At 53.0% G+C, this 27,228-nt stretch overlaps 2 protein-coding genes across 2 annotated transcripts in view; both read left to right on the top strand.

The window, feature by feature from the left end:
• C7H2orf92 (chromosome 7 C2orf92 homolog) overlaps window positions 1-1,709 on the top strand; it is a 42,267-nt gene extending 40,558 nt beyond the window's left edge. The window contains exon 9 of the mRNA XM_075979133.1: window positions 1,638-1,709. The gene's annotated coding sequence lies outside the window, so the exon portion shown is untranslated. The remainder of the gene's footprint in view (window positions 1-1,637) is intronic.
• A 5,943-nt stretch (window positions 1,710-7,652) lies between these two features.
• Window positions 7,653-26,677, top strand: Zap70 (zeta chain of T cell receptor associated protein kinase 70). Its single transcript, XM_075980434.1, has 13 exons — window positions 7,653-7,775; window positions 16,834-17,245; window positions 17,588-17,748; window positions 22,506-22,644; window positions 22,735-22,819; window positions 22,896-22,942; window positions 23,102-23,153; window positions 23,465-23,657; window positions 24,061-24,267; window positions 24,604-24,796; window positions 24,888-25,028; window positions 25,126-25,238; window positions 26,296-26,677. The coding sequence occupies exons 2-13, from the start codon at window positions 16,844-16,846 to the stop codon at window positions 26,417-26,419; spliced, it is 1,857 nt and encodes a 618-aa protein (XP_075836549.1). The 5' UTR covers window positions 7,653-7,775; window positions 16,834-16,843; the 3' UTR covers window positions 26,420-26,677.
• The last annotated feature ends 551 nt before the right edge of the window (window positions 26,678-27,228 follow it).

Genomic DNA, 27,228 nt, shown 5'->3' with positions numbered 1-27,228 from the left:
GCTTGGCCCCAGTTCTAGACATATCAGTCCCACTAAGATGAAGTGAAAAAACGAGGACAGGGACAAGATTTGAGTCAGAGGGATGAGATGTGGCCAGAGAACAAGGTCAGAATCAAGACGGGGCAACCCCTGCTTAAAATCCATGGGAGAGACACCGCATGAGGCTCTAAACCCAGTGGCATGGCTAGACGCAGCTCTGGAATAGAAGGCATTAGCAAGGATTAGGTAGGCCAGGGCTAGGCGGGCTAGAGGAGATGGGAAAACTGCCTGCATGGCAGGAAGGGTATAGCCCACAGGCAGGAGGCCTTCTCTGCTGTTTCAGTCCCAGCGCAGGTAAGGTTAGGTTGGGTTACTGTAGGGAGTGGGGTGTTGTTCAGGGGAATGGTGGAGTAGGCAGGGGCAGGGCGGACCCTGGCTGAGCGGTGGTCCCTGGTGTTGTCACTGGCATGCTTGTAGCTAGTGGGGGGCAGCCAATGAGACTGTGAGGTCCTGGCTGATTCTTCATGCAAGGATGGAGGTCCTTAGTTAAAATCTCCAAAGAGGTGGGGAAGAGTGGTGGAGAGGCCCAGAAATAGTCCAGTCAGGGCCCAAGGGTGGGGCTTGTGGACTTGTTCATGTGGCTCTAAAGACAAAGAGCCCCGAGAAGATTCTATGCAGCTGTTTGCCAAGTAGAAGAGTCGGCCCACCTCAAAAATGTGCTTTTGCTTAACCTGGCCAGTAAGTTCAAAATTGCCCCAGTGGTGGCCATGCTGAAGTCACACATAGCCTAATGTGTTAGACAGAAGGTGTCCCTGCCAAGATCCCAACCCAGGAGATCAGAAGCCGAGTCCCAGTCCATAGGGCATCCTGCATGCTCCCTCTTTGCTGATCTCCCTGGGGCTCAAGCAAATGAGGTGCAGGGCAGGAGGGGGAGAATCGCCATGAAGGGGAGCAGGGAAGATAGGAAATTTGGAGCCGGGCATGTAGGGAAAGGAAATCTGATTGACGAGTGGGGTGAACTTGGGAGAGGAGGTGGGGTTGGCTCCCCACCAACGTCAGCAATTGGTATTTATGGGACTGGTTCCCACTCAGGCAAGCATTTAATGGACACCCCTCTGTCCAAACACAGTGGTCAGTGTCCCTCCCTGTGGCAGTCTCTCCTAATGGCTGACCTGCATGGGTCTGGTCTTTGTCTCCTGTGAGGTGAACATGATCCTCCCCCATTCCACAGTCGAGTCAGAGTGGGATGGGGTAGTCTACAAAGGCTCTGCGGCCAGACTGTGACTGTGAGGTTGGCCATCACAGGACCAGAGGCAATAGGTGACAGCTGTAATGGGCTTCATTCCAGCCTCTGGGCTCCCAATTCTGAGCAGCAGCCCACCCCCACCCAGATCTCCTGTCCCATTTCTGGGCTTTGCCTTCTGTAGGAGAGCACCCCTTGCCTGTGGGCCTGTAGGAGCGAGCCCACAACTGTCTACTTCATTTTCACCTTTCCCAAAGGGATCCCCTTCACCTTATTTTCCCCTCATTTGGTGGGAGTCCAGTCCCTTTATCCCTGTGTGGCTGAGTCAACAGATGGCATGGAACCCACTCAACCTGTGAGCTGTGTTGGGGGCATTTTCAGGTAATACTGAGAAAAATCCCTTCTCTTTGCACAGAACTTGAAGTAACTCCCTATCTCGAAGCCCAGGAAGAAAATGCAACAGAGAGAGAAGCCAACAGGTGGGAGGTGACAACCCTACAGCCATCAGTGGAGCCCAGAGCAGGTTGCCCTGAAGCCCATCCCTGGAATTTTCAGCTACTTATGAAATAATTACCAAACACAATTTTTAGTCTTGTTTGTTTGTTTTTCGAGAGACTTTTATATCCCAAGCTGACCCCAGACTCCCTATGTAACCAAGGATTACCTTGAACATCTGAGATTACATTTTCGTAGGTGTGCATGGTTTGTGTGGGCATGTGTACCCACAGAGGCTGGAAGAGGGTGTTAGATCCCGTGGAGCTGTCTTGAGTGGGTGCTGGGAGCTGAACACAGATTCTGTGCAGGAGCAGCACGCACTCTTAGCCACCAAGCTGTCTGTCTCTGCAGTCCATACCTAGAACTTCTGGTCTGTACCTCCTAAGTACTGGGACTACAGGTATGTACCACTGTGTGGTGCTGTGGTGTTGGGATGGAACCCAGGGCCTTGTGCATGTTAAGCAAATATTACCAATTGAATTATATTCCCTGCCTCTCAAACACTCCAGTTACCAGTGTAATGGTAAAAATAAAATGGCACAATTCCCAAAGGGCAGCAGTGGGCAGTGGGCCACAAGGGGCAGCAGATCCCAGGCAGGGAGCTGCATGGCGGGTGAGAGAGTTTGGCGGGTCAGCTGGTCCCATGAGGAGCCGTGGTGGATGAGAGACAGAGCTGGATAGGCACCCTGTGCAGAGAAAGTGGGTATTTATTTAGTGGGTTATGAAGGGGAAAGGAAGAAGGGGGAAGAGGAAAGAGAGAGAAACAAAGAGAGAGGAGGGGAAAGGGGAGAAGGGGAAAGAGCAGAGAAAGGCAGAGAGAGAGAGAAAGAAAGAGAAACATGGGGAGAGAGAGAGGGAGGGAGGGAGGGAGGAGGGGGAAGGGGAAAAGGGGGAGAAGGGAGAGAGGTAGAAGCTGCCTCTTCGGGAGAGAGACAGAAAGGAAGGAGCTCAGGCTGGAAGCAGAAGGAAGATCTGCTTGCCTCAGTGGAGGGGGGAGTGGGTGGGGCTTGTCTCTTAAAGGGACTGGACAGACCATTACAACAGGGCTAGAGACCGCACCTCACAACACATTCCTGTCCCATTTGCTGTTCCCTCTCCCCCACACCTATTTCATTGTCTCCTGTAGCCTCTTGGCTCTAGGTGTCTCCTCCGTGAGTCCTGCCCTGATCTGTGTTGCAAATGACCCGCCTATAGCTAGAACTTCCACTTTCTAGTGTTTTCCTCCTCAGTGCTGACACACTCTGTGGAACACTTCATCCTTTTGCTAGGTCTGTCTCTCCATCAGAGTGTCACCTCCAAGGGAAGAGATGAGCATCTGCAGTGGCTACAGCAGGCCCTTGGTACCTTGGCCAGGGATAAGCTGACCTGTAGGTGAAATGGGTATTGGACTCAGAGACTCTGGCAGCTGCCACGATGGTTTGGAGGTTGCAGAAGGAGTCAGTCATCTGACGAGCCCTCAAGGAGGACACAGCAAGTGGTTGCTGGGACCAGTCAGTTCTCTTTAGACTTATTAGCTTGGGTTTATTTGCCTGGGGATGACGGTCACTTCCTATCTTTAACACCGCCTCCCACATGGTGCTTGGCAGCTTTCAGTACCTCAGAGTTGCCCCTAGAGGGCGCAAGGGAACACTGGGGCTGCACGGCGAACTGGATGGTGATGTTGATGAGGATGGCAACAGTGGGCAGGGCGTTAGTCGGGGTTCTCTAGAGTAACAGAACTCATAGAACGAATTTCTCTCTCTCTCTCTCTCTCTCTCTCTCTATATATATATATATATATATATATATATATATATATAGTATTGGACTGACTTACAGGCTGCAGTCCAGCTAATCCAACAATGGCTGGCCGTGAACGGGAAGTCCAAGAAGGCACTAGTTGCTCCGTCCACAAGGCTGGGTGTCTCAGCTGGTCTTCTGTGTGTGCTGGGATCCCGAAGAAGCAGGCTCCAATGCCAGTGAAAGATTGGAGGTGCTGGCAAGCCAAGGGCAAGCAGGCAAAGAGCAAATGTTTCCTTTTTCCATGGCCTTATATAGGCTGCCAGCCAAAGCTGTGGAGGTGCTAGCAAGGCAAGGGCAAGCAGGGAAAGAGCAAAAGCTTCCTTCCTCCATGGCCTTATATAGGCTGCCGGTAGATGTGGCCCAGATTAAAGGTGTGTCTTCCCACCTCAAGATCTGGAAATGCCTGTGTCTTCCTACCTCAAAGGTCTGGACTAGAAATGGATCCACCCGCTTCAAACCAAGGGGAAAAAAAATCTCTCACAGCTGTGCCCTCCATGTCTGGATTGTAGTTCACTCCAGATGTTGTCAACGAGGAGTAACCATCACCAGTGGAACTTGTTTCCAGGACTCTATTAATATTCATAACAGTCCCAAGAGATAGAAAAGAATGAGGGGATAGGAGACACCCTAGCCAGGCCCAGAGGGAAAGCAGTTGAGCCACAGTGTGAGGAGGCAATCCAGGAGGGGTCCTGGTAGAGGAGGCTGTCCTTGTGCCTGGGGGATGAGGGCAGAGTTAAATGTGGCCTCTCTGGAAGACTGAGACTCACTCCACTCTCTCCCTGTAGTAGGAGGCTACTTGTTGGTTCCCAGATGCTCAGCCCCAAAATAACCACACAGAAACTGTATTAACTAAGTCACTGCTTGGCCCATTGGCTCTAGCTTCTTATTGGCTAACTCTTACATCTTAATTTAATCTGTGTATCACCACATGGCTGTGGCTTACCGGGTAAAGTTCTGTCTGGCTCCATCAGGGCCACATGGCTTTTCTCTAAACTCCATCTTCTGTCTCCCAGCATTCAGTTTAGTTTTCCCCCACCTAGCTCTATTCTTTTGCCCTATCACAGGCCAAGACAGTTTCTTTATTAACCAATGGTATTCACAGCATACAGAGGGGACTCCCAAATCCCCTCCCAGGGCACCTGCCAGATATTTCCCTGCTGATCCCAGGTGTTCCCTTAGCTGTAGAGCCAAACCTGGCTTCAGCTACCTGCACACACAGGCCCTTCTGGAGGAAGCCACGTAGCCTCACTAACCTGGAGGCGTGAGGGCGTGTGATCAATTTCTTCCCAGGCTCTGGGTACACGGTGAGCGTTTACTGGAACCCTCTAGATGTTCAGCACACAACTTTCCAGGCCAGGTTCCCAAGCACTTATCGGTTCTTCCCCCTGAAGTTCAAAGGCCGCACCTCCCCCCTGCCACCCTCACCTAGGAACACATGAACCCTTATCTGCTGCGATCTGCAGTCTCTTCTCAGAGAGGTGGACACAAAGCAGCAGCTGCCACCACACAGTTTCCAGTCACAGGTCTCTGGGACAGGAAGGGGCATGGAGACAGATGCGAAGCTTGTGGCTTGCAGAGGCCTGGAGTTCACATCCAGCCAGGGAGCCCCAGGCCACTGCCCCTCAGGCAGCCTGTGCAGTTCCCAGCTGCCCAGGAGGCCGCCCTGTTCCTCCAGCTAATTCGCAAAGTTTCCTCCTCCTGTGTCCTGTGTCCATCAGTGTGTGAGCCACGGGGACAATCCTACCTGGCTATGCTACTTTTATTTTTTTCTATCATTCATATTCTCTCACTCTGTTATTTGCTTAGTGTGTTTAGTGGTGTGTGTGTGTGTGTGTGTGTGTGTGTGTGTGTTTGTACAAGCAAGATGTGTTGGGGGGCATTGTGCCATGGCCTGATTGTTGGTTCTCTTCCTCCACCCTTATGTGGGTTCCAGGGATGGAGTTCAAGTCGCCAGGTTCAGCCTGCCAGCATCTTTACTCACTGAGCCATCTTGCCTGCACTCTGCTTTGCTTTAACTGCTTTTTAAAATTATGCATGTATGTACGCATATGTACATATGAGTGCATGCCATGGTATATGTGTGGGGGTCAGATAGCAACTCACAGGAGATGACTCCTCTCCTTCTACCATATGGCTCATGGGGGTCCAACTCAGGAGGCCAGGCTTGGCAGCAGGCTCCTTTACCCCCTGTGCCACCTTGATGCCTCTTCTGGATTTTGTTGTTCGCCAGAAAAGCATCTCATTGTGTAACCTTGGCTGTCCTGGAACTCTCCGTGTAGATCAGGCTGGCCTCAAACACACAGGGATCTACCTGCCTCTGTCTCCTAAATGCTGGGGTTAGAGTATGTCACCACACCTGGCCCTCTCTTGTTTTTAAAGACAGGGTTGTCCACTAATTCAGGCTGGGCTTGAACTTAGGGAAAGTTCTTCCTTCTCCCTCTGCCTCCCGAGTGCTGAGATTAGTGGCGTGAGCTGCCGACTATGTCTATTATTTGACTTGTTTTATTTTACCGCCATCATCAGAAAATGGATTCGAAGGCACATAGAACTGTAAAAAAACTTGCAACATGGGCCGCTTCTTTCCTGCTCTGTGTGAGTTTGATGCGGAGTTCTCTTTCCAGTCTCCGGGCTGTTCTCTGGCTGCGGGAACAGAGCAGTGGAAGACAGAGACCTCCCGCACCCTTGAACTTCACGAGTGTGTGGGGAAAGGGAAAGCCCAGAGGGTTTAATGTAAACTAGAAGAACCCTGGCCAGGGGAGGCTCCTCCTGAACTGGGAGGGATCTTAGGAAACTGATCACAGCAGATCACTGTGAGGAGCTACAGGAGAAGGGAGATCTGGGATGGAGTACCCAGGAGCACTGCCCACTGCCCGTGTCTGCTGGAGAGGTCATCCCTAAGGTCAACCAGCTGGATGGACTTTCAAACATCTTCCTGAGTGTCTGTCCGAGTGGCAAGAAAGTGGCAGGGGGAGAGAGTTCCCCAGAGGCCTCCGGGCACTGGAGTGGGTACTGCAGGCTACTGCTATGGGCTATATATGGGTAGTGGCTCCTGGCCTGGGGGGTGGGTGGATGCCATGCTGGGGCCGGGCAAGCATCAGAGAACTGAGGACAGGGAGGAAGCTGTGGCTAAGACAGGAGACCTGTGTGGGGCTGAACTGGAGTGTGTGGGTGCTGTGGGGGAACCCCTATCTGCATGTCTCAACTCCATGGCCAATTCTTCCCAGAGCACGTCTGGAACATTCCTGCCATCTTGGGTTTTTCTAGTTGAACATCAGCTTAACTCTGGACTTCCAGTGGACTCACCAACCCCAGCTTTAGTGCCTGAGTGGGGTCCCCCCTCAGCTTTAGCCTGCCTGTGGAGTAAGTACATAGCTCCTCTAGGGAGCTACCAAAGGCCAGCTTCAGCATGCATCCCCTTGGGTGAGGAAAGCTGGGTGCTGGGTTGACAAGATTTCTATCAATTTGAGACAAACTGTAGTCGTCTGAGAGGAGGAAACCTCATTGAGAGAATGCCTCCATGGATTGGGTTGTAGTAGGTCTGTAGGGCATTTTCTTAATTAGTGATTTGTGGCAGGGAGCATCCAGCCCATTGTGGGTGGGGCTGCCCCTGGGCTGGTGGTCTTGGGTTCTGTAAGAAAGCAGGCTGAGCAAGCCACGTGGAGCAGGCCAGTGAGCAAAACCCTTTATGGCCTCTGCATCGGCTCCTGCCTCCAGGTTCTCTCCCTGTTTGAATTCCTGTCCTAACTTTCTTCAATGATGAACTGCGGAAATGTAAGCTGAATAAATCTTTCCCTCCCCAAGTTGCTTTGGTCATGGTATTTCACCTCAGTAGGGGTAACCCTGACTGGGACAGATGCACTCAGGGACTCCTTTCCAGAAAGAATCTCTCTCTCCCCCTAGCACTCCAGGTCCCTTCCTCTCTCCCTCAGGTCGGGCCTCACTGTGCGCAGCAGCCTGCACCCGGGAGCCTAGGAGTCTTGGCTGCTGCAATCCTCACCTTCCTCTTCAGTTCCCAACCCCTTGCGGCTGACACTGCATGGCCCCGGAAATGCGCTCTACCCCGCCAGGGGCATGTGGCCTGTGATTTTCCTTGCACACAGCATTTTGTTGCTTTGACGTCAACTTCAAACACAGCTCTCTTTCCTGTCTTCGCATCAAGGAAATAGGTTGAGCTGCAGAGAAACCTGTCAGTGAGAAAAAGAGCTACGGGGACACCAGGCCTTCCGGCTAGGCCCCGCCGTGCCCTGTGAGCTGTGGTGTTGTCGGGGGTGTCCAGGTAAGTGACCATCTTCTGGCCTCTGTCCCATGCCTTGGCACAGTGACCATCCAAGGTGACTGGAGGGAGTGTGAGTGACTCCAGCCGGTGGCTGCCAATCCTTTACCTTCTGTGTGAGGAGTGTGGGGACCACAGGGGCTGAGGCTGGACTTCGGTAGGCCCTAGCGGTGGGGACAGGTCCACAGGTGGCCTCCTGGCTTTGACCACATATCGTGGTAAGGCAGCCGGGATTGAGCTGTGGTTAGCCAGTCCTGAAGGTGGCCTGCTGCCGGTGGCCAAGGACAAGGTGGTGACTGTGAGCCAGGAAGCCACTAGAAGGATGAGCAGGATTTAAGGGACTGAACTGGGTGGTGTCCGGCTGGAGATGGAGCTAATGGGCACCCTGGGGAAGCAGGTCACCCATGGGGTGCCAGCACCGTCATGTGTTTGGGCAAAGATGCTTTCTGGGTCTCTGGGCTCCTGCTGGGAGTTGGTTCCAGGAAGCAACAAAAAGCCAGCGGCTCTGGTGAGGGACTCAGGTCAGTCTCTAATTGTAGCAGAGTCAGAAGCAAAGCATTCGAGTTCTGTGAGTTCTGCGTGATAGCTATGTGTCCTTGGCAAGTTTCTTGGCCACTCTGAGCCTTGGTTTGTGTGCGTGTTAAAAGCAGATACAAATGTGGCTGCCTGTGAAGTACTTGGCTTGTTTGTGAGAGGCTGCTCCCAGCAGGCATGTCTTGGCTGGAAATAGCAGGGGTCTGTGTGGTGGCCAGGTCACCAGGATGTTCATTGCTTGTAGCCAGGCTGTCAAGCACACAGTAGGTGCTTACTGAGGCCTTTCTGAAAAGTTGGGGTCTGTAACTCCTGGGATGGAGGCTCTTCGGTGCCACCTGCTGAGGTTCCTCTGACAAACCGAAGATTCTTTTCATTGCTCACCAGTCCATGTCACCCTGGCAGGTACCCAGGTGGGCAAGCAGCCTGGATGGGGTTGAAGTTCACAGTGTAGGGCCAGGGGGCCTGGGTCCGTCTGGGTCTGCCTGCTACTTACTTGCTGTGTGACCGATAGCAAGTCACTCCACCTCTCTGTGTTTCACAGCTTCTGTATCCTATGGATCCTTTACAGGGTTCTCATGGGGATTAAGGGAACACACCAGTGGTCAGGAACCTAGTGGGGGCCGTATAATTGGTTGTTATTTGATGGCGATAACTGTTATCATTAGCTCTTGATGGTCTCAGGCTCTGATCTCCATGGATTCTGGAAGGTTCCAGGGGGACTGCAGCATCTGGACCTCCCCATACCGACCACCCTGCTCAGGTCTGAGAGTGATAGGAAGGGGAGTTTCTGATTTAGATACAATTGACATTCGCGGTCTCTAGGGCCAGCTGCTACTGTCTGGAGATGCTTTTGATACAGACTTGAGAAATCCGGGCATGCAATGGACAGATGCCAAGAATGCTGTCCAACGCCCTGCTACACACAGCACAGCCCTTCCCTCCTCAGTCCCTCGACTCCACAGGGCTGTCTCCAGTGTCCTTTTACTGTCCTATAGCTCGAGACCAGAGAACAGAAACCGCCTTGCTTACAGTCCCCAGAACCCAGACGGCGGTTGGGGACTCACCTGGCTGCAGGGGGTGGAGGTACCTTGTCTCATCAATTAACAGATGCTCAGATGCCGGCTTTGGAGACCCATCTCTGGCCCCCAGTAGCCCAGTTCTCTAGACCTTACCAGTCCAAGTAATTCACCTGCAGTGTTAGGGTCCTCGGGGATATGGAGACCCCAGGGACTTGGATCATCTCTGGATTCTGTTCCGAATGGTTGTTCATTGGAGACATCTGTGTCCATTTCTGCTGGGCCTGAGAGACTGTGGGTCAGAACGGGAGCATGACATCAGCCTTTCTGAGCCTCAGTTTCCCCAGCTGAGGGATGGGAGTAATGGTTCCCATGGAGCAATGGTGCCAAGGAGCAGGGTGAGTGGAGTAGCTCCTAGAGGATGTCACATGGTCCTGTAAGGCTGGCCTTGTTCTCAGTGTGGCAGCGAGTGGGAGCTATAGTAGAAAACTGGCTGCTATGGGTGGGCCTTGAGCACCCAGACACAGACAGTCAAATGTGACCACGGTGGCCATCGGGGCTAGGATGTGGGAAGTGGAGGGGCTCCCCTTCCTAGGTACCTGATGCAGCCTGGGGAGGGTGGTGGGGACCTGGGAACCACGGAGACTCTAGCAAGGAAGAGCAACTGAAAAGCTGAAGCAGGTGGCCAGGGCAAGGGCGTGAGTAGCCTAAGGCCCCTGATAGCTCTACTCTGCCCTGTGTGCTAGCTCTAGTGGGTGAAGCCCCCACGTCTACTCCCAGACCTTCCTGTGACCCTCATGTCTGCCAGGCTCTTAAAGGGGTACCCCTGTCCATCACAGCCGGTTGTTGTCCTTCTTGGCCCCTGGTGTGCGTGGCCACTGAAAATGCAAACTTTCTGTACTTGCAGCACGCAGGAGATAAAGATGTCAACATACTGGTACATATTTAGTGGCGTACCCTATTCAGTGATGAAGGACACTGAGCTGGGCTTGGGATGGAGAGCCAAGAGGAGGCTGTGCTAGAGGGAGGTCAGAGAACAGACCTGAAGGGGAGGAAGAGGGCATAGGCAGGGCAGAGGCCCTGAGCTCGGACTGTGATTGCTACAGCCCACCGCGGGACTTGAGCAAATAGATTAAGGAGCTCCCATGACTGGAGAGAGGGCAGAGTGGGTGTTCTAACACAGGAAGGAGCCAGGCGCTGTGCTGGGCACCTGGGGTCAGTGTGGACAATGCTCCATAATTCTGAGCATCGTCCCTGGTCTAGTCTAAGAGCAGCGGGCAGCTCGGTTTTCTACTTCAGTCCATCCGAGAGCCTGTGATTCAAATCTACCCTAGTCAGGAGAACCAGGGAGGGGCCTGTGGCATATTTACTACATCTAATTGGGGTCACCGAGTGACAAGTACCTGTGCTGTGTCTATTGTGGGGAGCTCAAGGTGGCCTAGGAATTAAGCAAACAGGGCTTCAGGGAGCCTCTGGGTAGAGATTGGGGGTCAGAGGGAGAGAGTGGGGGAGAGAGTGAGAGGAAGTGCGTGAGACAAGTATAATGACACATGCCTGTAACCCGAGCACTTGCGGGGGCAGAGGTAGGAAGATCGTAGGTTCTAGGTCAGCCTGGAACACACCAAGGACTTGTTTCAAGAAAATAAAGTGGTGGTGCAGAAGCAGGTGGATCTCTGAGTTCAAGGCCAGCCTGGTCTCCAGAGCAAGTTCCAGGATAACAAGGCTACACAAAGAAACCTGGTCTTGAAACTTGCCCCTGAAAGAAAGAGAGAGAAAGAGAGAAAGAGAAGGAGAGAGAGCTTGCCAAGGTGGTCACTGAGGGCAATGGCAGCTCACTGTTAAAGGCAGAGGAACGTGTGTCTCTGTTAAAGTAGTCGCAGACAGTCTGGTCTCCAGGGTAGCCCCGGATGCCTTTCGGGAGACCCTCTGATGACTACCTCACCAGCTGCTTGATGCTACTGGATTTGGCAACTTTCTCCAGATTGCCAGTCAGATTTACAACAGACACATTGAGGGAAGGCACGTGGAAGGCCAGCAAGCTTCCCACCAGTGCTGGGATGAGTTACATCCTTCATAAAGCCCGTGGATGCAGGGAAGATGCTCGGGGCAGCCTCAGGGCCTCACGCCACAGTTTATCAGAGGGATCAGCCATAGTCTTCTGGGGGGTGGTGACAGCACGGAGTGTGGCCATGAGTCCCTGAATAATACCAGAGTTGTCATGGATGATATTGACCAGGGAGCTGAGCAGTTGGTGGTGCAGCTGACTATCTCAAGTGAGTCATCACACCTCGTGTGGTTCACACCCACTGTAAATAAAGGGCCCTCAGCCTAAGGAGCGGAGATAATGACCCACGGTGGTGAAGACACCGGCAGAACCCACAACATACTCGGCACCAGCATCATCCTGTCTGATGTTGGGGAGCTTGCCCTCTGGAAGATGAAGATGACCTTCATCACATCCACAGCCTTGACTGTGCTGTGGAACTTACCATGTGTAGAGTCACACTGGAACATGTAGACCATGTAGTGAGGTTAACGAAGGGGTCATTGATGGCAACAGTGTCCACTTTGTAGAGCGGAAGACAGCCCTGGTAACCAGGCTCACAGTCCAGCCATGTCCACTTACTCTGTCCCCCAGTGTCGTGTCTCAAGGGCACAAGAATATGTGGCTAGAATCCTGGAATGGGAAAGAACAAAGACCATAGTGGGCTTCTTAACTCGAGCCCTATCTGCTTTCCCCTGACAAGGCCCTTGGGTCAGCCCAGGCTGGACCAGGGTCCTGGTGGCTTTGGCGGACACAGCTCAGAACAGACAGAGAGGATGGACTGGTCCTAAGTCTTGGTTCACACTAGGAGGCTGCAGGTGAACCCGGCTCATGGGTGGGGCTGTGCCACACTGGCCTGGCCTGCAGATGGGAGACAGCATAAAGACCTGTGCCAGCCTCTAGCTTCTAGCCCTTCATCTTCTGCCTCTGTCTTCCTCCACTGGTCTCAGCATCTCTGGCTACAGTGTCTCTGCAGCCTTGGTCATCATGTTGCTTGACTAGAATGAGGGTGGACCAGAAAGGCCAGGGAGGTGGATGCAGACACAGAGATTCCCCATCCCTCCCCCATAACTGCCTTTTGGCAGGGAGGACACGATTGTTACATTGGCTGTCACTAGTAGAGGGATGGTAGGTGAAGTAGAAACAGGGCAAACTCCTGTCTCTGAACCACTCTGACCTTTGGTCCTAGATACCAGTCTTGCTTGACTTGTAGCCTTGGACTAGACACTGAGAGAGAGCCAGCCTTCCCCCGATCATCTTCTATAACCAAGTTCTGACTACCCAGGCTGCATCTGTGGCCATGTGGGACAGAGATGCTCAAACCACGTGACTGACAGCTTCCTGCCACAGTTTCCTGCTCCAGAGACCAGCCTTGTTACAGACACCCCCCCCCCAGCAGAAAAGCCCCACCCCCACCCCACTGCTTTATCCTGCAACTCTGCACTCTGTGGTGGAGCAGCATCAGGAGTCGGCCAGGAGGGGCTAGCTGGGTTTGGGGAGATGGAGGGGGCCAGGGAGGGCACATTCAGTAGAATGCTACATGGATGAACATCCGGAAGTGAGTCTGAGGGAAGCAAGCAACCCAGCCCGGCTGGAGTAGAGGGCCGAGGAGTTTTGATCCAATGGCGGTTCTCGAGCAAAAGCGGCTGTGGTGAAGCATCTCCTAGGAGCAGCTCGCAGACCCCAGAGCTCAGCCCATGTGGAAACAGACTGTGGGGACGCAGTTAACCGCAGGCACTCTGCGCGTGAGATCTGCATCTCAGTTCGTATTAATAGAAACAGTTGGTAGAGATCAAAGGAGGTGATGGCAACACAAACCAACATTGGGCTAGAGATCTGGCCTGGGGGAGAGGTGGGTGTTCAGCTGTGAGCTACTGACAGGGTGACCAAGTAAAGGGACAGGATTTGGGGAAAGAGAGAGAGGGGGGAATTGGGAAAAGGAAAGGGAGGGAGAGAGAGGGGACACAAACAGGAAGTCTCAGGGCCAAAGGGGCTAAGCCGGGGAGTTTGTAAGGACCCGCGAGATGTGAGACCAAACAGGAGGGACGGGACAGGATACCCATCACTCAGAGGACCTGGCATGGGGGAGCAGGGGCTTTAGGTGATTGCCTAGTACCACACACCCTGTTGATAGTGGTGTCGATGGTGGAGTAGCCAGGGCGGAACAGGACACCAGCCTGGATGAGAGGTGGGTGGAAGTCTGAGAGGTGGAGACGGCAGTGGCGCCAACCTGGCCCTTCCGTGACGGCTGGCATGTGCCCAGCTGCCTTTCCAGTCCCCGCACATATAGTGGTCTCCAGACCACGCTATGGAAGAGCTCTGAGCTGATGAATGTGTGCAGTCAAGAGACTGCTTCTGTGAAACTGAAGCGTTCCCCAGTTCCTTCAGGCTCCTGTAGTCACCAACGGTGCCACTGACATGGTCTCCACACTGCAGTTCTGACTGCAGCCTGGTTTGCAGCCGCTGTGCCTGTTTCGCTCACTCTGCATGCGGCTGTGCCGTCTGCTCTGTAGGCACCTGCTTCTTTTTACCTGTTGGGAAATATTTACATCACTTCCAACTTCGGACAGTTATGAATGCAATTGCTGTAACACTCCCATGGAGGGTTTTCTGTCAAGTTCCATTTTTTTTTTCCCAAGGAGCCTGTGACTTGTTTCAAATAGTCTCATGGAATGCTCTCTTGAAAGACTTTTTTGAAAGTTCCTCCTGGGGCTGGAGCGATGACTCAGTAGTCAAAAGCACAAGCTACACTAGCTGCTCTTCTAAAGGCCCCAGATTCAATTCCCAGCATCCACATTGGGGCTCACAACTGTCTATAACTCCACCCCTCTTCTGATCTCCATGGCCACCAGGCACACACACGGTGCACAGACATACATGCACGTAAAACACTCACATACATAAATGATTTTAAAAATCAAAGGATCCTCCCTCTCGCCCTTCCCTCCCTTTCATTTTCAGTTTTCTGAGACGGGCTCTCACTACCTCAGCTGGCCTTATCTCAGTCCTCCTGTCTCGGCTTCCCAAGCGCAGGGATCATAGGTGTGTGATATCGCCCTTCTCCAGACAGCACTGTTGATCATGCGGGCTTCTGATCATTGCTTGCCACTGACTGTTGGCAGTGGGCATCCAGAGGTCTTTCGAGCCTGGCTTCCCATCCTATGCCGTGTGATCAGAGGCCCCCAGCTGCCCAGACTGAGGCTTTGGCCTGATCGTTCTCAGTATCATCCAAGTATCTTTCTCAGCTTCCACTTCCATCCTTGCCCATCCCTGGATACTCAGGGCAGATGCAGCCTTCCTCAGCTACCAAGACTATCCTTCTATCCCCTGCCTTTGTTTGTATAAGAAGTACAGGGCCCCTTCCTTATCAGTTTATGCCCAGGAGGCCTTCCTGGGTCAGCTTAGTAGACAACAAGGAAATGTTATGATGAACTAACATTTTCCCCCAGCATTGCATAAAAACAAAACAGAGAATGGAAAGACCGAGTCGTCCTCTCCTAGTCGCCTCCTGGATCCTACAGGTTACATTTACTCCACTTATCATACAGCTTGGCCCTCATTATTCACAGATTCCATATTTGAGAATTCACCTACTGGCTAAACTTTGCAATCCTCAAAATAATATGGTGTTTTCCCACGATTTGCAGATATACACAGAACGGAAAGAATATTGAGTCACTGCTAATCACGTCACCACCGTGCATGAGCAGTATGGGCTCTGCTTCTTGTTTTTGTGGGGTGGCACATTTCTTGGGCCTTCCCATGCCAGGCAGAGGCTTTGCCAAAGAGGTCTGGCTCTAGCCCAACAATGCGTATTCAATAAGGGATTTGAAACACGTGCGCACACACACAGCTGTGATGGGAACCTGCTACATGAAGATGAAGCAGGAGGATCATGAGTTCAAAGTCAGCCTAGGCTGTACCTTTAAGCCTGCTATGTTGGCACAGGTTTATTATCCCAGTTCATAGAACATGGAGGCAGGAATTCATCGGTCTCAGCAATATAGTGAGCTCAAGGCCAACCTGGGCTATATGAAACCCCACCTCATCTCCCCTCCCCAATAGTTACATATTGGTCATGTGGCCGGGGAACCTAAGCCTGTATTTGCTCTTCAGTCATCACTAATCCAGTGTTTGCAGAGATTTTTCTAGGACGACTGTGCCTAACAAGAGTCGACAACCTTCTTACCCAGCTCTCTCCATCCGTTGTCTGTACTGTAAATGGTTTCCAACACTGTAGTCACAGCGCCCATTACAGCCTGAACATTCTGCATGCAGATCTGCACTGGGGCTCAGTACTGCGTGGTTCTCCCTGGGGGAGCAAATGCCTGAATCTTAAGTGCACACTGAGTTTTGATTAATTCAAACACCGGTGTACCCCAACCCTAACAAAACACAGGATACTAGCATCACTCCAGGCACCTCAGGGTAAATTAAATTTAAATTTAACTGTAAATTATTTGCCTATCAGATTCTATCTATCTATCTATCTATCTATCTATCTATCTATCTATCTATCTATATCTATCATCTATCATTTATCGGTCTGTCTGTCTATCCATCCATCCATCCATCCATCCAACCATCCCAGGCTGACTTTGAATTCATGTGATCCTCCTGCCCCAATCCCCCAAATGCTGGCACTACAGACAGGAGCCACCATGCCAGCGTTCCCCGCCCTCCTTTTATCTCCTCCCACTTCTTTCTTTTCTCCCTCAACCACACACCCCATTTTTTAAAATGGCTGCATCAGAAATAACATTAGAGTTAAATCCCGACTCTTAACCACCTCTCTATGGATGGATATTCAGATTAATTCATGCTTTCTAACACTGGTTCAGCATGGCCGAGGGGCAGGGCAAGGGGAATTATAGAGGCCGAGGGCACCGCTGTGAAGTGGGGAAGGCTGGGGCCAGGTTCTCGGATGAGCTGCTTGCTAGCCTTGCTCTGCCTGACTCTCTCTGCCCATGGTTTTTGAGGAGGTAGCTGCCCTTCACCGTTCTGCTCTGGGCTCGAAGAAGGTGGCCATTCTAGCTCTTTTCTCGCTAACCTCACTCTTAAAAATCCTGACCTCGATCTGCAACGGTAATGGTCATTCCTATCACACTACTGATGGTTGCCTCCTCGACTTGTGTGGCTTTCGAGAGGGCAGGGAAATGACAACATTTTATATATAATATCCTTAGTATAAAGCTTGAAACGCACACACAAAAACACTTGTTCGGGAAAATGAAGAGACGGTTCAGGGTATCTGAATGCTCTGTGTGCAAGTTTCTAAAAAGTCAAACTCGGGTGGGTGCCCAGGACACAGTCCCTTCTCCCTGGAACTGACTCCGGTGCAAAGATGAGGCGCCTCTGGCTACACTCCATAGGTATCTATCTTCGTGGGCTCTCTCTGGCCCTGAATGCCAGGGTTTGGGGCGGTCTGCAGGCCCTGACGGTCACGCCACGCCTTCTGCACCCACAGGGCCCCTGCGATGCCCGACCCCGCGGCGCACCTGCCCTTCTTCTATGGCAGCATCTCGCGCGCCGAGGCCGAGGAGCACCTGAAGCTGGCAGGCATGGCTGACGGGCTGTTCCTGTTGCGCCAGTGCCTGCGCTCGCTGGGGGGCTACGTGCTGTCGCTGGTGCACGACGTGCGCTTCCACCACTTTCCCATCGAGCGCCAACTCAACGGCACCTACGCCATCGCGGGCGGGAAGGCGCACTGCGGCCCAGCCGAGCTCTGCCAGTTCTACTCGCAAGACCCCGACGGGCTGCCCTGCAACCTACGTAAACCATGCAACCGGCCGCCAGGCCTGGAGCCGCAGCCTGGGGTCTTCGACTGCCTGCGCGATGCCATGGTGCGCGACTACGTGCGCCAGACCTGGAAGCTGGAGGTGAGGGCGTGGTCAGATCGGCGGGGCCATATGGCTGGAGAGGATTATGAGGGGCGAGCCTGTACCCTACAGAAAGATGGCGGACAGGGAAAAAGCACATGCTATACCTGAGCGAGAAATTGTGTAGAATCTTGAAGCTGATGAACTCCGCCGGGCTAGGAGGTGAGGCCTGGCTACAGTGCCTCCCTGGTTAGATTAGGAGGGAGACCTCCTCTCCCGCTTGCAGATGTACCCTAGTTGTGCCTCAGTAGGGTGGGTTCTGGAGAGTCAAGACCATGCAAGCAGGTTCCAGTGGCTGTCCACTTGGCCACGTCCACAACGCCCCTCTCTGCTCCTTCTCAGGGTGATGCACTGGAACAGGCCATCATCAGCCAGGCCCCACAGGTGGAGAAGCTCATTGCCACCACAGCCCATGAGCGGATGCCCTGGTACCACAGCAGCCTGACTCGCGAGGAGGCCGAACGCAAACTCTATTCTGGCCCGCAGACAGACGGCAAGTTCCTGTATGTGAGGCACGGGGGTCCAGGTGATGAGGGCGGGGAGCTTGTTGACTGAGCTCCTAGGGGCCAGGTGGGCAGACCTGAGTGTGCACATGGGCCTGGTGGGTGACCGTGGCTGTGCGCACAGGCACAGAGGTCCTTTGAGATGCTAACGTTCTCGCAGTGAACTGGAAGGACTCCAAAGTTGGTGCGTTTGTGTTGAGCCCAACTTTTGCCATCTGTTTGGCTGTGGGACAGGCAATGACATGACTAGACAGGGGTGACTGTCCCTAGAGGACAGGAACTTGACAGAACCCTTGTCAGATGGTGGTGAATGCTGTGTGGGAAGGGGCTCCAGAGCTAGGTGAGGCGGCTGAAGGAGGCTTATTGAGAAGACAGCTTCTGATTGTGAGAAGGGGAAAGGAGAGCTTCAGAAGAAGGGTTGGAGGGAGCTCATGGTGGAGCCTTTGCTTAGCATACAAGAGGATCTGGGTTCAACTCCCACACCAGAAAAGCCAAACCAAACAACATAGAGAAGATGTTTTGGGGTGCAGGGTGCTCCTAACAAACCCGGTGGCAGGCGCAAAGGACCTGAAGCAGGAATTGACTTGGCATGTTGGAGAGAGAACCTCTGAGGCCAGTGTGCCTGAAGTAATTAGTGAGGGTGTGGCCCTGGCTTCACCCTGAGAGAAGTCGAGGCTGGGGGGGGGGGGAGGGGAAGATGCTGAAGCAGCTACCTCAACCACCTCAGCTTGTCCTGTAGTGGTACCTGCCTGGGACCTGTGTAAAGGATCACATAAGTTAATACGTGCAAAGCAGTGGCGTGAACAAGATCATCAAGATCAGCTCTTGATCCTGTGTGCCTTTATGTCTGTGTGTCTGACCAGCTAGGTCATGTGGCTGTCCGTGGGTTTGTTAAGACTGAAGGCCCTCTGAAGAGCTTTTAAGAACTCTGCTGGGTGTCTGGAAACCCTGCCAGGTGCAGTGCTCTTGCTTGGGTGTAAGATTTTTGTGCATGGATGTTATCCAGATGTCAGCAAAGTCACTCAGGCATCCAGATGTGGAGATAATTGGTGGTTGCCTCTCTCAGTGACTCTAGGAAGCCCAGTGCTCACCTCAAGAAGTCTTTGGGGGACAATTCCCAGGGCCTCCCTTCTCACGGGTGCCTCAGTCCTGCCAGGTTGGACCATGGCTCTGCCTCCTCCCCCAGGGAACGCTCCTTTCCCAGGACCCCCTTAAAGGAACTGGTTTTTGATTTTCACCACACACTGAGATCTGTAGGTCTCCCCAGAGATGCTGTTCTCTCCAGGACTCTGCTGTTGGTGATTTAAAAAAAAGAAAAAAAGAGTGTGTTTGCAGGGCTGGAGAGATGGCCCAGCAGTTAAGAGCCTGTACTGCTCTCCCAGGGGACCTGAGTTTGGTTCCTGGCCCCACTGGGGGGTGGTTTATAGTCACCTGTAACTGCAGCTCCAGGGGGGCCCAACACCTCTGGCTCCCACAGGCTTTTGCACTCGCAAGCACACACCCACCTCCCATATGCATAATTTAAAAAATAGCAAAGATCTTGTACTTTAAATATTTTGATATTTTGTTCTACTGGGCAGAGTTAGACTGTAAGTGGAGGGCTATTTCTTTCTTTCTTCACTGTGCTCAGGGCTTTCAAAGGTTTCATTGGGAAATCAGCTCTTATTCTGATGGATTTTCTTTCACATGTGACTTGTGTTTTTCCTCTTGCAGATTTCACTACACCTTTTTTGTTGTGTGTGCTTAGCATTTTAACTAGGATATGCCATGGGGACTTTCTTTTCTGGTTTTGTCTATTTGGTGTTCTGAGTGTTTTTGTGTGTTTCTTTCTTTTTTTTTATTTATTATATATACAATATTCTGTCTGTGTGTATGCCTGCAGGCCAGAAGAGGGCACCAGACCTCATTACAGATGGTTGTTAGCCACCATGTGGTTGGTGGGAATTGAACTCAGGACCTTTGGAAGAGCAGGCAATGCTCTTAACCTCTGAGCCATCTCTCCAGCCCCTTTTGTGTTTCTTTTATCTCTCTGTATGTCTTTCCTTAGTTTGGAGAAGTTCTCCTCTATGATCTTGTTGACAATCTGCTCTATGCCATTGACTTGGGATTTTTCTACCTCGTCTATGCCTATAATTCTAGGGCCTTTCCCCCTCCCCCAAATGGTGTCCCAAATTTCCCGTTTTAATTTTTTTCATGTTCCTCACTGATTTAGTGTACATCCTCTATTTTATCTTTGAGACTTGATAGTCGTCTTCTGGGTGATCCATTCTACTTGTGAGGCTTTCCTTTGAGGTTTCTTGCTGTCTTGAGTTCTTGTCCATGTCTTTCTCTCCTGATTAGATTCCATTCTCAAGTCCTGGGTCATCACCATCATTTCCATCACTCTTGTGCTTGCGTTTTCTTGGGCATCACTCAGACGATCATTCTCCTTGAATTCTTCCTCCTTCATTTCCTCGAGCTGTTTGTTCTTCGTGTCTTCTTTAAACTCCCTGAATTCTCAGAGGAGGTTTATGATGGACTGAATTCTGTGTCCTGGAGTTCATCTGGGCCAATAGTTCTCAACCTTCCTAATGTGACCCTTTCATACAGCTTCTCATATTGTGGTGGCCCCCTCCCCCAACCACAAAAGTATTTTCACTTCTACTTTGTAGCTGTAAATTTTGCTATTGTTATGAATCTTAATGGAAATATCTATGTTTTCCAATGGTCTTAGGCAACCCCTGTGAAGGGTTGTTCTACCCCCTGAAGGGGTCATGACCCACAGATTGAGAACCTTTGATTTGGGTCATTGTCATTGGCAAACATTTCTGCAGGACTGTTGGGTCCTGGAGGGGAGATACTGCCTTGATCTTTCATATTGGTATTTTTTGTGATGAAATCTGGACACATGGACTTCCTTTGCTTGGAATTTGTTACAGACAGAGCAGGTTGCAGGTGCGGGGAAGAGAAGGTGTGGGGAGGGTTGGGTCTAGAGGTTGGAAATGGTTTGGATGGATGAAGTCAGACTGACAGAGAGGACTGGGCCGGTGTACAGGATGTGCTCCCTGTCCCAGGCCTGGAGTGTGGGGGAAGATCTGTTTGAGTGGAAAGGCTGGCTATGATTGGAGAGTCTTGTGGTTTGGGGGATGGGTAGGGACAATCCTGGGCCAATCGTGGAGCTCCTCTGTAGTGAAGGCCAGACAAGGATGTGTGCTGCCTGGGGGAGCCGGGCTAAATCTAGTGGATAACAGCAAAGGTATGGGTGGGGAGGCCAGGGTACTCACTAGGTTAGACCTTGGAGGAGGGCAAAGGTATGGATGAAGGGAGGTCAGGGTACTCATGAGGCTGGACCCAGGAGGAGGACATAGAAAATCTGGGTACTTAGTGGGTGGTGAAGGTGGCTTAGAAGCAACCGGTGGGTGCTTGCAGATAGGGCAGGTCCTTGTGAAGGCCTAGGGCATGGCTGCTGTGCAGGCACAGGTGGCCAGACTAGGGTGGGGCACTAGTTGTGGGACCCAGACTAAATCTGGCATGTTGAAGGGAGCCTGCTTGTTGGTTCCTGGCTCCCCAGCTAGCTTAGACCCAAAATAATCACAGAAACTGTATTAATTAAATCACTGCTTGGCCCATTAGCTCTAGCTTCTTATTGGTTAACTCTTATATTAATTTAACCCATCTTCATTAATCTGCGTATTGCCATGTGGCAGTGGCTTATTGGCAAAGTTTTGGCATGTCTAACTCTCACTGCGGCTCTATGACGTCTCTCTGACTCTGCCCTTCTTTCTCCCAGCATACAGCCTAGCTTTCCCCACCTAGTTCTGTTCCTCCCTGCCATAGGCTCAAAGCAATTCTTTATTCATTAAACAATAAAAGCCACACATAGACAGAAGAACCTCCCACACCACTGGCAGGTTGTGGGAAAGTGAGGATTGGGTGCTCTGGGGTACTCACCAGGCTAGACCGTGGAAGAAGACATGAGAAGTCTGGGTGTGGAATGGTATGTTGGATGCAGTGACCAAATGAAGGACTTCTGACTTGGCATAGTTCCTCCATTTTACAGTGACACACCTCCCCCAACAAGGCCACACCTCCTAATCCTTCCCAAGTAGTTCCATCATCTAGGGACTGGGCATTTAAATGTATGAGCCTATGGGGGCCACGTTCATTCAAACCACCACAGTGGCTGAGTGCCATGCACAGGTAGGCAAGTATTCCTTCAATGAGGCTGTGTTGTTTGAGGTGTTGAAAGACTTTGCCATGGGGTTTCCTGTGTGTGTGTGTGTGTGTGTGTGTGTGTGTGTGTGCAGGTATGATGGGCATTGTGTGTACGTATGTGTATCCAAGGATTATGGGTCCCTGTGTTCTTTCCATGGTTAGCAAAGCACACGGCTGAATATGCCCCTGATGATTAGGTACCCCTGAGGACGACTGTCTCCCAGTGGGTAGCAAGTATCACAACATGGCTCCTGTGTATGAGAGACCCACGCCCCTGGCTCCATATCTGCTATGGGCCATCGGTGTTCCCCTACAAAGGGATTCCAGTCTGCCTTTGCATTACCTCATGTTTCCTGTACACTTACCATTGGTCTCTGCCCCTCTCTCCCACGGTCACCATAAAAATGCTGAAGTTTAATGGCACCCATCCGAGGCTTTCCCAATCTCTGCTACTGCTTTGTGAGGTTCTGAGTGTGGAGCCCATAGCATGTATGTCAGTAGAGGGAACTGAGGCACAGGAGGCCCCCCATTGCTATGGGGTGACACCCTTCCTCCCCCTTCAGGCTGAGGCCCCGGAAGGAGCAGGGTACATACGCACTGTCCCTGATCTATGGGAAAACCGTGTACCACTATCTCATCAGCCAGGACAAGGCGGGAAAGTTCTGCATCCCTGAGGGTACCAAGTTTGACACTCTCTGGCAGGTAGGCCAGCCATGCTCCAAGGAGCACCCTGTGGTGGGGTGCCCGGCCCCTGGGGGTTGAGAAGGCCCCCCCTGACACCCATTTTCGCAGCTGGTGGAGTACCTGAAGCTGAAGGCGGACGGGCTTATTTATCGCTTGAAGGAGGTCTGCCCCAACAGCAGCGCCAGCGCTGGAGGTGAGGCGGAGGCTGGAGGCGGACTAGCATGCAGGAGACGGCTTCCCATACTCACTGTCCCTTCTCTCCCCCACAGCTGCTGCTGCCCCCACCCTCCCAGCCCACCCGTCCACATTCACTCAGGTGAGCCAGTGGTCCCTCGGAGCGTTGTGTGGATGACTTCAGGGATGCTGGGTCAGGAAAGATGGCTATGGAGGGGCTGGTCCCTGGGGTGTCCTCAGCAGGCGTGGGTCCCTAAGAATCACCAGTCTGGCTGACTGCAGCTGACCCTGTGATTTTTAGCCTCAGAGACGAGTTGACACCCTGAACTCGGATGGATATACCCCTGAACCAGGTAAGCTGGCAGAGGTGGAGGTGTGGGTCGGCTCATGCCCAACTGGAAGCAGGGACCCTGGCTGGGCTGTGGGGCTTAGCAAGAGACAACACGGTCAGAGCCATTGGCGGAGGTCTGTCCCATGCACAGTCATGCCCAAACCCAACATGCCAGTCGTCTGTATGTCTGTACATCCTGGTGCATGCAGACACTTGGGTGTGGGTAAATCATGGCCTATGGCCATGTGTCTGGTGTGACCGAGCCTCCCGTGGCCTCTACGTCCCCTCCCCCTTTTCCTTTTCTGACCTGGGTGCACATGACTGTATGCCTAGCTCTTGCGGCGTCCCCAGACAAGCCACGGCCGATGCCCATGGACACAAGCGTCTATGAGAGTCCCTACAGTGACCCTGAGGAGCTCAAGAACAAGAAGCTCTTCCTGAAGCGCGAGAACCTCCTTGTGGCTGATATTGAACTTGGCTGTGGCAACTTTGGCTCAGTGCGCCAGGGAGTCTACCGGATGCGCAAGTATGACCGACCGCTTCTACCATGGTGGGGGCATTAGAGTCAGAAGCAGTGGGAACTGGGGTATCTTGTCTGAGAAGCAGACTTCTGCTGGGGTGGGGTGTGACATGCTGGACGGTTATGTGGAAAGCCTGGGGACCCCTGAGAGGGAGACACTGGCTTATGCTAGGAAGGGCTTGGCTGAGTTGAAGTTCTAGCAGAGGGGGCATCTGTTCCCTGTGTTGACAGGCCATGTCATACATGTAGGTATTCCCTAGGGAGGTGTTTTAGGCTGAGGTTGTCCCAGGCATCTTGGGGAGTGCGCCAGAGGGTGCGCTACAGAACTCGGGGGATGAGAGAGGCGGGTGGCAGCAGGTGCCTGCCCAGTTCACACCCGCGCTGCATGTGTGGCCCTGCCCCTGGACAGGAAGCAGATCGATGTGGCCATCAAGGTGTTGAAGCACAGTACGGAGAAGGCCGACAAGGACGAGATGATGCGAGAGGCCGAGATTATGCACCAGCTCGACAACCCCTACATCGTGCGGCTCATTGGCGTGTGCCAGGCGGAGGCACTCATGTTGGTCATGGAGATGGCTGGCGGCGGGCCCCTTCACAAGTTCCTGCTTGGAAAGAAGTGAGCCGGGGGCGGGGGAGGGGGAGGTCGGCTGCTCGCAGGGTGGGGGGGTGGAGCTGGGCCGGCAGTGTGTGTGTGTGTGTGTGTGTGTGTGTGTGTGTGTGTGTGCGTGCGCATGCGCGCGCATGTGCTCCTGGCTCTGTTTCCCCATTTGCACCATGGTGGTGATAGCAGGTCTGTGCCCAGGGCTCCTATGTACATCAGATGCTTATGGAGCATCTGGTACTGCCAACAAGAACTTTCTAGATACCAGGCCCCTGGCTGTTGTCCAGTTTTTCTGTGCTATACCTATGGCTCATGGGAAACAAGACTGACCCCACCTTGCCCTCTACCCAGGGAGGAGATCCCCGTCAGCAATGTGGCTGAACTGCTGCACCAGGTAGCCATGGGCATGAAGTATCTGGAAGAGAAGAACTTCGTGCACCGTGACCTGGCAGCCCGGAATGTTCTACTGGTCAATCGGCACTATGCCAAGATCAGTGACTTTGGCCTGTCCAAGGCACTAGGTGCTGATGACAGCTATTACACGGTGAGTGCCACCCCAGGGGTGTCTAGGCGGAGGTGGCTGGTGGGCCGGGGGGTTCCCGGGGTCCTGTCCTAGCAGCACCTCCCCTTCTTAGGCCCGTTCCGCGGGGAAGTGGCCCCTGAAGTGGTACGCACCAGAATGTATCAACTTCCGAAAGTTCTCCAGCCGCAGCGACGTCTGGAGCTATGGGGTCACCATGTGGGAGGCCTTCTCCTATGGCCAGAAGCCCTACAAAGTAGGCTGGGCAGAACTCGGCCATGGTGGACCGGGGAGGGGGACCAGTGTGTGGGACCTTGGTTCCTCACACATGCCTTTGTCCCTGGCCTGAGCAGAAAATGAAGGGCCCCGAGGTCCTGGACTTCATCAAGCAGGGGAAGAGGATGGAATGCCCGCCAGAGTGTCCACCCGAAATGTACTCACTTATGAGCGACTGCTGGACCTACAAGTGAGTTCTGGGTGGGAGGGAGTCTGGTCATTCAGTCCTGGGGCTGGAGAAGAAGTCCTCATGCCCCATCACTCTATCTAGTGTTCCACTCAAAGATCCGCTCCCGCGTGTCAGCCTTTCCCTGTTCTACCTTTAATCCATCCCCATCCATGCTTAGCTCCCCGGGACACATCCCCGGGACACAGGCCATGCAATGCAGCCATGGGCCCTGCCATGACCAGCACTCAGATCTGACAGCGCTAGACCAACTATAGTCACACTGTCACCCAGCATGCTTTAGTGTCCCACGCCCAGCACGAGCTTCCAGCACTTAATCCTCAGCCTGTACAAGAAACGCCCAGCGCCCCACCTCTCAGGGAAGCCACCTGTGCAGGACCCACATACTTAGCACACTCAATCCCCATCACTCAGCCCCACCCAGAGCAGATGACAGGCGACACCCACACAGGCATCGCCTTATTGCGATTATGAAACCTGACAACCCAGCATGCGATATTTTACGAAACGACACGGCACTGACTTTGAAACAGTGCTGCTGACTGGAATGGGTCCGTTTATCCTATTTCAACTCATGGTAACACAGGCTCCCTCAGCAAGCGCCCACTACTCCCAAGGCAGAAGCTAGCGCCTATCAAACCCCACCCCAGTACCACGAACAGCTCCTCATTGGTCAAGCTTGTTCACCGTGAGACTACCTCCATCCCAAGTCACATATCTGCCTCCATGTAAGCTCGTGCCTGGCTCACAAACCCAACATGGCTGCACCCAGTATTCCTGTTCCCTGTGGGCAGTAATTTCCACTCTGACCTTCACTTTGCTGTTTCTGTACCCTCCTGGACAGCTCTCAATACTATATGACAAGCTGTGTTCTGTAAGCCAACAGCTCTATTTGTTTTGGGGTGGATGCCCCAGAACGCCATTGCTCTCACACCAAGAAGACCTCACCCAACAGTCCCCCTGCTCCTCTGAGCCCGGAAAGTCTACCCCCAACTCCCTACCCCTTAATACCTTCCTGCCCTCCCGCTCACTTTGGGTTTTGGTTTCCCCACCCCTACAGCTGGGAGGACCGCCCTGACTTCCAGACCGTGGAACAACGCATGCGCAACTATTACTACAGCCTGGCCAGCAAGGCCGAGGGATCCCCACAGTGTGGGCAGGCGGCTGAGGCTGCATGTGGCTGAACCCCAGGTCTCCCTACACCCTCGGTCCAGGATGGGCTGTGTGCAAGGGCGCCTGAGACCCCAGGCCCACAGCGCTCTCAAATGTTCCACTTGATCCTTCCTCGGGAGCTGGGCAAGCATCACTGAACTGTGGGCTGTGGGCTGAGAGGATGGCGTGCTCCCGAGGTCATCTTAATTCCTCTGTTTCCGAGTGGGAGCTAGGAGCCCTCCAGCGGTCACTGTCAGTCATTGGAATAAACTCCACGTCTCTTCACTTGAGAGTCCTCTAATCTTTTCTGGGCCAAGGCCAGCAGCTTGGGAAGGGGTGGGTACTGAAAGGAGCGGGTTAGAAAGAACTTAGCGGTCTCTTGTGTAGGCCCAGCCCCAGAGACCCCCAACCCCGGAAGACACGCTGCTGTTCCCGCTTCTGTGCTGTAGGATTATCTTCAGGAGAACCAGGTGCCGGGGGTAAACTGGGAAATGGAGGCCAAGGTGGGTCTGAGGGCTGTGCGAGCGTCCAGGCCTCAGCATCCCCGAGTGGACTGTACACCAGGATCACCTGGAGAGGTTTTTACGAATGACCCGACCCCTCCCCAGGCAGCTGAAACAGGTTTTCTAGTCTCATTGGGCAGCCCTCACCTCAACCCTGACTCCGTTATCAGCCCTGTCCCGGGCACAGGAAGTCATGGCTGGGGGTATCCTAAGTGCCAGTTCAGCCCCACTCAGAACTACCTAGATCTTGCTGCCTCCGTTTCCCCACACAAGAAATTAGGATGTTGGAGGGCATAACCCAACAGGTGTGGTGGGTTGTAGTCAGAATCCTAGCTTCA

Source organism: Microtus pennsylvanicus, chromosome 7, assembly GCF_037038515.1.
Source record: "Microtus pennsylvanicus isolate mMicPen1 chromosome 7, mMicPen1.hap1, whole genome shotgun sequence".
Classification (NCBI taxonomy): Eukaryota; Metazoa; Chordata; class Mammalia; order Rodentia; family Cricetidae; genus Microtus; species Microtus pennsylvanicus.
This window is presented reverse-complemented; position numbering and strand designations above follow the sequence as displayed.

What these genes read in the sequence shown, in the direction of transcription:
- Zap70 (XM_075980434.1), top strand. Translation starts at nt 16,844, where the DNA reads ATGCCCGACCCCGCGGCGCACCTGCCCTTCTTCTATGGCAGCATCTCG. An exon ending in GGAGTCTACCGGATGCGCAA is followed by an intron (nt 23,658 to 24,060) that starts GTATGACCGACC and finishes GCCCCTGGACAG; the next exon opens with GAAGCAGATCGATGTGGCCA. An exon ending in AGCGACTGCTGGACCTACAA is followed by an intron (nt 25,239 to 26,295) that starts GTGAGTTCTGGG and finishes CCACCCCTACAG; the next exon opens with CTGGGAGGACCGCCCTGACT.